At 48.9% G+C, this 11,424-nt stretch overlaps 1 protein-coding gene across 1 annotated transcript in view; it reads right to left on the bottom strand.

Annotated features, from left to right (window-relative positions):
* LOC104545351 (merlin) overlaps window positions 1–11,424 on the bottom strand; it is a gene marked incomplete at its 5' end in the record, with an annotated part of 23,007 nt that overhangs the window by 9,812 nt on the left and 1,771 nt on the right. Inside the window, 7 exons of the mRNA XM_010190470.1 lie at window positions 52–174; window positions 2,579–2,692; window positions 4,171–4,245; window positions 6,906–7,040; window positions 7,339–7,414; window positions 8,076–8,158; window positions 8,626–8,694. Of these exons, the coding sequence (XP_010188772.1) occupies window positions 52–174; window positions 2,579–2,692; window positions 4,171–4,245; window positions 6,906–7,040; window positions 7,339–7,414; window positions 8,076–8,158; window positions 8,626–8,694 (675 nt within the window). The remainder of the gene's footprint in view (window positions 1–51; window positions 175–2,578; window positions 2,693–4,170; window positions 4,246–6,905; window positions 7,041–7,338; window positions 7,415–8,075; window positions 8,159–8,625; window positions 8,695–11,424) is intronic.

Raw genomic sequence — 11,424 nt, 5'->3', positions numbered from 1 at the left:
AGAGTGGGGAACAGCTCTGGTTCCTCAGAAGACAACCTCCCAGAGACTTACCAGAGCCTCGTTGGCCATCGTTGCCTCTTCCTTTAACTGCATCAGCCTTCTCTCCAGCTCATCCCTTGTCCTCTCAGCTTCTTCTCTCATTTGCTTCTCTCGGGCTAGGCGCTGCCGTTCCATCTAGGAAAAAGGTATTGGGGAAAGCGAGGAGAATTAACAGATTAGAAAGGCTTTCTATAGGATGAGAAAGGGTCACTGCGTGGGGGTCAGAGCACAGGACTGCACTGCTGCCTCCCCTCTGCTTATCATCACAGGGAACTTCACAAAATGCAGACGACCTGATGCACCATGCTCCCTCGAAGACTGCCATTCCCAAGACAATCCACTCCTCTCTGATCAGGCTGTTACCCCTCCACAGCACTGCCCCATGAGCTGCCTGCAGGTAGCTGTCCCCAGACAGCGCCTTCCGACGCTGACTCACAGCGCAGGCTCGGACAAGCAGGGTCCCAAGAGCCCCAGCTGCACGTGGAGTTTCTTACAGCAAGTCAAACAGACAAGACTGGGCTTAAGGGCAGTCTGAGGGCATCTTCAAATATCAAATACAGACACGCAGCAAGGCAGGAGTTTGAAGGACACGGATAGCTGCTACTTCTGATCAGACTTCTAACCCAGCATGCTGGAAACGTCACTTCCACTCATTTACAGGGGAGGCCACAAAGACTGCGACCACCCCTATCAGTTCCTAGATAGGACAAACTCCATTCCTCCAGCTCGGTCTGCAGGAAATGGCAAAGCTCCTCTGGGAGGGGAAGATCCAAGCTATGCTGAGACAACTCACCAGAATCCTACCACCTCTTCCCAGAAGATGCTCAGTGTTGTGCAGACAGAGTGTGCCCAATAACTGCCTCTCTGCTAGCCAAGCGCCCAAAGGGAGCCATCGGGCTAATTAACACACCAAGTTTAAGCACTCCAGCACGACAGAGATGGGTGCATTATAAATATCTACACTACAGCAAGGACTCGCAGCACTGCACAAGCCACCTGCTGGGTTTAATAAGGGAAGTAAGTGCGACAAGACATTTCTCTGCTCCTTGGACACCAACTGTGTGCTGAAAGCGGGACGCCCACTGCTCTAACGCCTCAGCTTCCTTCTATTAAAGGTTTCCCTCATTAATTATCATTACGATCTGCATCCCACTCAGGACTTCCATTAACAAGAATTCCCAATATAAAAGGACTGTCTGGAACCAGTTAACAACTGTGAATCCTGCAGAGGGAGGGGAGACCAGGTGAGACAGCCCAGTGGCCAGCTCGGGAGAGGGCAGCCAACCCAGCAGAAGCCTGACCTTCCTTTCCTGTAGAGCGCAAGTGCTCTGGATTTGAGAGCTGACAGCAATAAGCTTCTGCTCACTGCCAGTGCCCTCCCCTCTCCTCTCCTAGCAGACCAAGCACAGCATCTCAGGCCTTGCTGGTGTTATTCAAATGCATCAAAACTTCACAAGACTGTAAAACCTCGCCCTGAAGCCACCAGCGCTTGGACACCATGCTACTCCTTCCAAGGAGGACCTTTTGCTCCACTAATGCCAACTCCTTACTGACCGAAGGAATCCCCATGGGAAGCGAGAAGCCCCTCCTTCGCCAGAGGAGCAGGTCTGGTTACCCTCATTGTGACTCATGTCTTGTCCTGTCCTCTCCTGCCACCCCACAAGCTACAGCAAGAACTGCTTCAGGAGGTGCTTGCGAGACAAGACACATCACATCTCCAGGCCAGCTGAACACCTCACCACCAAGTCCAGCACCATGCAGGCACCTCTGTGGACATGCTTGAATCCATTAACTTGAGTGTAAGACCCTCCTGTGTGCAAGTGACTGCTTTGGTTTCTTCTGCTGCTATCTAGCGGCTTTATTGCAAAAGGGACATTTATATTCCCAGCACCAGTACTCAGATTAGCTGTGCGGGTTTCAGTGAGTAGAAAAGGTCTACGAGCAGAAAACAATGATTCATACAATCCAATTTGCTGATATATGCTCATCGGCTACACGCTGCTGCCTCCGAAGAGCCGTTTTCGCTGCCTGGGCTGACCTGCGGCAGATAAAGGAGGCCAGCACCAAATTAGCATGCAGGCTGCACACCCCGAAATGTCGGCGTGCATTCCATCACCATGTAATTAGAAAATGAGGCGAAGAACTACGGCAAAGCACAGCTCCCCCTCACAGCCCCTGCCTTAATTACGAGCAACTACCCCAACATACTACATCTCTACAGCTACGGAGCCCAAGCATAAACGGAGGCAGGGAAGATGCGCGCACACTTGCAGGACACCCAGATCAGCTCTTCCCTCCTGTCCTCCTGGTTTGGTTCCGGAGTGCGGGGGCTGAGTGTGGGCTGCCAGGCTATCAACCTACAGAGCCAAGTTGAGAACGACTGGCAAGGTGGGAGCAGGCTACTAAAACAAGATGTTCAGCTGGGCTGCTCCTCAAAGCTGCTCCATGTGTTTTATGCCATCCTGGAGACTGCTCCTTCCCGAGTTCATTTGCATTTGTGATTTTGGCTTACGCTCTAGTTACACGAGATGTCTCTCACCTGCTTCCTGGCTTTCTCCTCCCTGGCTTGTGCCTTCATCTGTTGGACCTCCAACGAGTCTGCCTTTCTCCTCCTCATGAAGAGGTCATGGTTTCCAATACACAGCTGAAGAATCTATTCCAGTCAAGGGTGAAGAGCGGAGAGAAACAGCTGTACACATGATGACGATGAGGTAGTTTGTATTCTTGACACACAAAAACACTAAAACTGCTTTGGTTTAGTGCTTGTAAGCACTTCCACTCGCTGATCTCAAAACCTATGAGCTCTTGTACCCATACGAGGGGCAAGGAGCCAAGGCACAGCCTAAATCCCACACCAAACACCAGCTCCTGAGCTATCAGTTCTTTGCAGAGAGCAATTTTCTGTTTTCTGTGCAGCCAACACAGCACAGTTCTGGCAAGTCTCACACCAGCTCCAAAAACACATTACGCCAAATAATGAAAGACAAGACTTCTGCAGCTCCGGCCGGTTCCCTGGTTCCCCCCTTTCTTTAGGTTCAAGGTGAAGTGGCACCTTCTGCCAACTGCTGGTTTGAAGCATTGTAAATAAATAAATGGAAAACCACTTTCCATCTTGGACAAGACTACACACAGAAGGCTTATCAAAAACTTCCTTGGACACCTTCAGATACCTTTGCTGAAGGGTTTCAAGCACCAACGTGGCTTCCTCTGGTACTCAAGGAAGATGGTAAGGAAGGTGGAAATACTAGAGGAGGGTTAGCAAAGGGGCAGGTACACAGAAGAGTGAAAGCTCTTTTCAGCAATAAAAGCAGGTTTTTAAACTCGGATAATTTCTGAAGGATCGGTTCACGTGCCAGTCTTCCATTTCACAAGTCACAAATTACTTCTCTGGAGTCAGAGCAGCTGCAGCACTGTGGACCTGATGAGCGCAGAGAATGAGGCCTTAGTCAGGAGGCCCCACTTCCCTGTGGCACATGAAGTACAGGACAGCAAGGATTCCCCCCAGTCTCTTACAAGGATGGGGAAAACACCCCCCCTCTGCTTTCTGCAGATTCCTCGTGCAGCTTAACACAGCGCACAGCTACTGCAGAATCTGGATCAAAGCTCTTTCAGATCCCAAACTCAGAACAGTAGCTGAAGCTGGGCTCCAACACAGATGCTAAGCAGAACAGCTCAACGTAGCTCACTCCATCCTTGAAGGAGAGTATCCTCAGAGGGGTTCAGCCTAGGAAAAGCCCAGACAGCGACTGGTTGGAGTGCGTTACAAAACAGGGAGAATCTAATGGAATGGAAGAGATCTCCTGGGGAAGAAAGGTGATCTGGAGCAAAGGTGGGGGTGACAAGAAAGCTTTACTTACTAAGTGCTTCTGCCATGCAGGTCAGCTGTAACCACAGAGCTCAGAACACAAAAACAGGAGAGGGGGAAGAGATTCTGTGAAGGAGCTTGAATTGAGCTTCCACTTCTCTTTCTAGAGGCTATGACCTAGTAATAATCACTATACGAAATCACAGCTACAGGCTAGCACGCTCCCTCTGACTGCTTGAAGGAAAAGCCCCAAAAGAACATTGTCTCGTACTGCCAACAGAAACTGCTGCTGCAGGCAATAAAAATTACTCTGTCTGTAGACTTACCAGCTTATTCACACGCAGCTTTGATGAATTGAATTTAAAAACATCAATCTTTTTATCCAATGGCTTAATTGTAAACTGAAAAGGAAAAAATAAAGAGGGAGAGAGTTATCAGAGAGCGGTGCGTTTAATAAAAACACAGCTGTAACGGTCGTGCTGAAAGCTTTGGCTCAGAGGAGGTCAGCAGCGTGAGACAAACAAGGCTGAGAGCTGTCGCCATGGCTTTTAGCCAAGCGAGAGAACTAGCACCAAAAGCAACCAAGGAGACAACTGTTCCTCCGGTCACAACAACGCGAGTGCCACAGAAGCAACGAAAGCGCTGTCCACCCACGGACTGCAATGCCCGGCAGCCGCTGTCCTCTGCAGAGCACCTTGCAGAGAGCAGAGACAGCTGAGCACCTCCCGAGGCAAGATGCTGCTCTCAAGGTATCTGTAGAGAACAGGGAAGGTACAGCAGAAACTCAAGGCACTTCTGAAGGGAGAAGGAACCAGCTCAGCTCCCCGATGGCTGGGCAGAAGGGTTGCATTAGGAACACAGAAAGAGAAGCTGCTCTCCTTCCCGTTGACACCTCCACTCGCACGGGCTCCCCAGAGGGATTTTCCACGCATTTTGCTGTCTGGAAGTCAGCCGTGTCACTGCTCTGCACTCAAAGTATTATTCTCTTGCTCTAAACTGTCTTTAACACTCCATGTGCCAACCAAACAGCTCTAACCATGGCCTGGGTTTACCCTCTCCGAAGAGCTTTCCCACAGCGGGTCTCCAGAGGGTATGGGTGGCACTGCCAGACTCGAGAGTTTAGGTAATACAGCTCCTGGATAGACAGAAGGCTCTGAACTAACCAAAGGGTACTTGAAGAGATGGAGTGCTCCACACCACCGCATTTTTAGAAGGCATGCATATATTCCATCACTCCCCCACACGCTACAGAAATAACTGGCTGAAGAGATAGTGCTCGAGCAGGCAGTCTGTGTCCATTAAAGCAGGTCTATTTGTCAATACACTGCACTGCCTGGAAAGGGCTCAGCGAACTTGCCCTGGCAGTGTTTTGTCAGTTTAAGTGCCAATCTTTTAAGACTTTCACACAAGCAGACGTGCATGAATGTCTCTGGACTCAGGCTCCGTCAGAACCCCCACCAGTCATTGGAAGCAACAGCAGAAATAAGCCAGGAGAGGAATTTCAGTTCCACGTAAACAGTCAATCTTCGTTACAATGGATTAAACCCCTCTGTTGTGTCGACGTAGCTGCCATACCCTGCTATTAAGCCTGTTTACTATCATGTCAGGTCTACTCGTGGTCATCTTATTACACAGCTGACTGACCTGATGGGAGGTGGCAGCCCTTTCCCCAGGAGAAAGCTCCATTACAGTCCGGTGTCAAGGCCTGGTGACAGAGGCTTCAGTCCCCAGATTTCTGATTTCTGATCAGACAGCTTCCACTGCGCTCACAGAATTGCTTAGAATAGAAAAGACCTTTAAGATCGAGTCCAACCACTAACCTAACACTGCCAGCTCCACCACTAGATTGTGTCCCTCTGAGCACCTCATCTACCTGTCTTCTAAAAACCTCCAGGGATGGTGACTCCACCACCTCCCTGGGCAGCCCGTGCCAGTGCTTGACAACCCTTTCAGTAAAAACATTTTTCCTAATATCCAATCTAACCCTCTCCTGGTACAACTTGAGGCCATTTCCTCTTGTCCTATCGCTTGTTACTTGGGAAAAGAGACCGACCCCCACCTCGCTACCCCCTCCTTTCAGGCAGCTCTAGAGGGCAATAAGGTCTCCCCTCAGCCTTCTCTTCTCCAGGCTGAACAGCCCCAGCTCCCTCAGCTGCTCCTTATGAGACTTGTGACTCATCTGTCACAGACAGGAAAGCCTTCGAAAGCCACTGAGCGCTAGGCTGTTTTGCAGAGTTGTGAAGTCCTTTTATTTTTAATGAGTAAAGCAAGTGAAGAGAATTCCGGCATGGCCTTACTACTTACAAAACTTCACAAGGCATGTGATAAATGCAGCTGATGAGAAACCTTTAGCTTTTACCCTGATCAATATCATGTTTAGATTAGAAAACAATTTTTAATTAAGAAGTTCATTTTCCTCCTCACCATGAAAGCAGCTGGTTTCTTTGAGCAGCTCTCTCGGATTGAAAATTGAGGCAGTTTTCTTTCCACAGCCAATTTCATTGCTGTTCTCAACTAGGTCTGGGGGCCAGCAGCTCAGAAGACTCATCTTTGCGTTCTGGATTTAATAAATATCTATCCAATAGCAGGCTTAAATTACTCAACTTCCTAAAAAGATTCCAGCTGTTACGCCAAGCCTGGCAGCCCGAAAACTCCAGATGATGTAATGATATGGCAAGAGCTCTTCTCACCACGAATACATCTCCCTGTATTGCATAATACTGTATACATACACAGTAACAGAGACTGCAATATATACAGTAGAGATCTCAACTTCTGAACTCTGATATTTGGCCTAAGCACATCAACAGCAATTTTGGATTTCTGAAAAAATTACAAAGGGTTTGAACATACTCTAAAACCAAACAGGAGAATAGCTCCCAGCTGACCTCTTGTATGCCCACACCCGGAAGATTTCAGAAAGGCTTGGGATTAAGGTTTCAATTGGAGAAGCTGAGCTGCCCTTAGTTACACTGGTGATAGCAAGCACAGCAGACAGAGAAGCTAAGAGAATTGCAATTGTGTTCTTACTGTTCTCAGGGAAGAGGGGAGACATCCATACCTCTTTATCGCTGTATGAGATATTCCGGATCTCATTCCACGGGAAGGAGATTTTGGGGGTCAGCCTGTTGTCTGGGTCATAAATGTGAAGACCCAAGGCATCAACACCAAGCAGCAGTTCGGTGCCCTTTTTATTCTACGGGAGGAAAGAAAAGAGTAGAAAACCCTTTTATTCCACTTGGAGGGTCCAACATGAACCACTATTAACCCTGAGCAGTGACCCACCCTCACAGCGTACAAAAAGAGCTTCTGCCTCCCCAGCAGCTAGCAGTCAAGCACACTGCAGCAGGGCGTCTCGCCAAGGCCCCGCAGCCATCTCCCAGGTCTGCGGGCTCTCCAAGGCTCCACTCATCCAATCTCACAGCTACACAAAAAAGGAAGACTCTCACAAGAGCTACGCTGGCAAGAAAACACGAGCCACAACCTGCACTCACCCTAATCGCAAAATAGTTCACTCCGTACATCTCCAAGTCCTGAGCTATCTTCAAATACTCCATTTCAGCTTCATCTCTGTCAAGACAAAAAAAGGCTGGTGTTACGGTGTCTGGTAGGATCTGAGAGATGGGGATGGCTGCTCTTTCTCATCCTAAGCACACACAAGGCTTTAAAGCCTGGACTGTCTCTATCGCACAGGTCAAGCCTGTCTTTGCTGGCAGGATCAATAAAGCAACCAACAGCAAATCCCACTCTGTGGCTTGCCAGCATCTTAATGGCCGCTGAGGCCTGCCGAGGGAGATGCAGCACTTCACGCCCTGCTTTGTCCGCCTCCCAGTCCCTTAAGCATACACAGGAAATCCCTGGCTGGGAGGCTCCTGTTTCAGATTCATCCGACTTTAGGCTTACTCCCACAAGGAGCCATTTACCACCCAAGGCACAATACTCATGCTCATCACTCTGAAGCCCCATTTCTTTTCCTGGTCCAAAAGGCACCTTCCTGACCTCCTTTGCACATGGTTCCCTACTGAGCATCAGTCCTAAACTCTCTCAAGGACTTAAACAGTGACCAGGGGACAAGACACACGCAGAGCAAAGAAAGCCCTTTGCGAGTCTGCGGCAGAGGTGTGCTGGGTTAACCCTGCTGTCAGTGGAGCTCATCCATCAGCTCCCCAAGCCCTGGTGACTCCTCAGGCGAGGGGACTGACCCTGACCCACCACTCCAGCCCACGCTTACCTCGCTCTGCCTCGGTGCTCTGCATACCAGGCCGTTATCCTTTCCTCCCACATCTCTGGAGTCATCTGGTACAGGTTTATTACCTGAGATACAGGGGGAGACAGAGACCAGGTCACACCACCGCTCTTGTCACAGTCTACTTAGCCAGAAACACTCCAGCCCCAAGCACCCCCTTCCCAGCACCACAGCCAACCTCAAGACAGGCAACCCTCAGCAGGACACAGCCCCGCACCCTCTGATCGCCCAGCACCCGCTCAACCCTCCCGAGCACGCAGCTCAGGCAAGCTGTCCCCAGGACACCATGAGGAGGTGCAGGCAGGATGAAACTGTGAGAAGAGAAAACATTTGCTTCTGGTTTTATTAAAGTAAGTCAGAAAGAGATTGAACTTTCCTCCCTCAATACATCTTCTTGGATTGTTTGCCTTGGTGAGGAATCCCAAGGAAAGCGAAGCAAGGTGCACCCCACAGAAGCCCTTTCTGCACAGGGCTGTATTACACGAAACACCACTAGGCTTGGAAAGCTACTCCTGCTCTTGGTCGAGCCCCTTACCCGCTTCGGAAGCAGCTCCTCTTGTGCCAAGAAGCCTCGCTTGTGGACGTTGGGATCGTAATCGCCGTACTGGAAAGAAGCACAGACAGGGTGCCCGCTCCGCATTAACAACATGGGCAAATAAAACTCTTACACATCCACGCCCTGGGGAGACGGCAAATGCAGACTGCTTACACCCTTCAGCTCACAGCCTTCAGCTCACAGCCTGCTGCAGCAGAGAACATACACTGCTCGGTAAATTCAATAACCGTATTTTCTTTATCATTTGCTTTCTAACAGAAACTAACATCCTCCTCCTACTCATTCAGCAGAGGTGGAAGCAGAACAAAACTTCCCACCATCAGCCGACGTCCACCGCCTGTCCACCAGTTGGACTGGATGACCACCGCAGGCCCCTTCCAACTGAACAACTCTGTCTGCTCGAATTACCACGTTCAGAAAACACCTCTTCCAACGCAGGGAAACACTTGCTCTACAGCTGAGCAGTCGCTGCCGTCCCACCAGCAACGGGACACAGAGTCAAGACACGGACAAAGACCTGTCCCCAAAGGCTGGTAGATGGCAGTAACGTGGGTGAGGCAGATGGTGGTTTCTCTGTCACTGCTCACCACCCTAATGAACAAATATCCAAAAAAATCACAGGAGTGTGACTGACTCCTCTCAGGCAGGTGCTGGCTTTCTGCTGGAGGGTCTGTTCTCAACTGGGTCATGGAATCCAATTCAGATCTGTTAAGTGCATCCAGTAATTACGGGTGTTTGTTTAGATTTACATGTTTTTGAGCAGCATATAAAGTGACTGAGGAACAGAACTACTTATTAACAGATTGAAAAGCCGAGCATCCCTGCAGTGCATGTGAAAATGAATTTACCTCCTGTACCGCTTGAGAGGGCAGGAAACCGCCAGAAAACGACACCTCAAAAAACCCAGCAAGTTCAAGAGAAGAGAGGACGACGGATGTGAGGCACGTACACGAAATGCTGCGATTCTCATTCACCTGGCACGCAGGACCTCTGCAGTGACATTACCCAATTGCAGAAGGCACGGCGACGTTTGCTCAAGTCGCTCACTTTGCAAGGGAGACAGCCCTTCCCTCCCTGCCTTTCTGAAGAACCTCAGCTCAGGAAGTACAAAATGGTGACAGTTTTTAAAGCCAAGACCAAGACACACGTGGTGGTCACATAATAAGTCAGGAAGCTTTCCATATTAGCCTCCTTTTAATGCCAGAACCATCACGTTGTACACTAAAACCAGAGCTCAGCATCAAAAGTCTACACGTACACCCTCTCCGCAGCGCAGCGAGCAATGTTTCATAGATGACAAGCAGGGATTAAAGATGCAAATATTGATTGGGAGCCAATGCAGATGCGAAGGAAGCATGCAACAATCAACACTGACTCAGACTTCAATTAATATGACAAAACTGCCACGGCTTCGTCCGGGAGGTGCAGAGTAGTGGCAGCTGTCTGTCTGCCAAGGTCTACAGACGCTCGGAGCTCCTCAGAAAGCAGCGCATTGCAGGTACACGTCCCTTGAACCCACATCAAAAGGGAACAGCAATAACACCGTGGCACCGGCAAAGGAAACAACTCCAATAACCTTGGAGAGGCAGAAAATAAATCACTTTTAGGTGATGAAAATAATAGCAAATAGGATTAACACGATTATTTTTTGTTGTGATCTACCGTGGAGATCCAAGACTAAGTATGGATTATGAGATTTTCATGTGGTGAAAAATACTGCCACATCCCAGAGGAATATTTGTACTGAGAGGGAGCCTGGATGGGAACATTAATTATTCACAAGTCCAAAATCAACAAATGGCTTAAGTATTGCGGTACATGTTGGCTCAAATGATTCAGCAAACATACTTTTCAAGATCTTTTCAATTAAATCATTACCTCAAAACTGTCAGGGAACTTCAGCTCCTGTTAACTGAACTCTATGATTAACATTCACAGTTACACATGGAAGTTTCCTTTATCTCATTCATAGACCCGGTTTACATCACCCTGGATAAACACAGGCATGTTTAGCTTCAAACTATTGACAGCAAGTATTGTTTGTTTTGGGGAAAAAAACGAAGAGTAAGAGTCCTTGGCTAGTGCTACAAGATTTGAAGTGCTGGGAGGGCTGCAGCATGGCAGTGATCTACGCTTAAGGGGCAAGAAGTGGAAGAACCTCCTGGATATTACCATTTTCTGCCGGGACACATTTTTCAGTAGATTCCACGTCTCTCCCAGCTATTTAAAACCTGAACTGCCTCCAACATCTGAAAGCAGCGTGGGTGGTTTGAATGCAGGGCTAGAGGGGAAAATACATAGTAATTCCCCAAATGAACGGAGCGATATAGAAATAAATAAGCTTTTATTTTTATGACCCACACTTTTACTTTGTTATTGCAGGTAGGTGTGCAACAACATTACAAACCAACCTGGCTGTCAATCAAACGGCTGCAAACACACCGCAATGTCAGGCTATTACACCCCTAATCATGCAAATCAGCACGTTATTAGTGAAATTACTGTGCTCAGCGGCCGTTTTCTTGTCCAGAAAGACATCATTATCCTATTTAACTGGAAGGAGATGACCTGCATCATCTTTCTTCCCAGCTCCGTACCGAAGACGCGCTTGCAGCTTTCTCCTTTGCTGAAAAAAAAGCAGGAGGGGAAACCCTGCCTGGAGGGGCAGCAAGGCAAAGCAGTGTCTGATGCGAACATAAAAGCACATTAGCAAAGATCAGAAAAGGCATCCCCCTTCCACCTGCTCACAATCTCTGTGCGGGATCAAGACGCGCAACG

The sequence above is a fragment of the Mesitornis unicolor genome, unplaced genomic scaffold (genome assembly GCF_000695765.1).
Source record: "Mesitornis unicolor isolate BGI_N332 unplaced genomic scaffold, ASM69576v1 scaffold23660, whole genome shotgun sequence".
Lineage (NCBI taxonomy): Eukaryota > Metazoa > Chordata > Aves > Mesitornithiformes > Mesitornithidae > Mesitornis > Mesitornis unicolor.
Note: the sequence above shows the minus strand (reverse complement) of the source record. Positions and strands in the feature narration are given on the sequence as shown.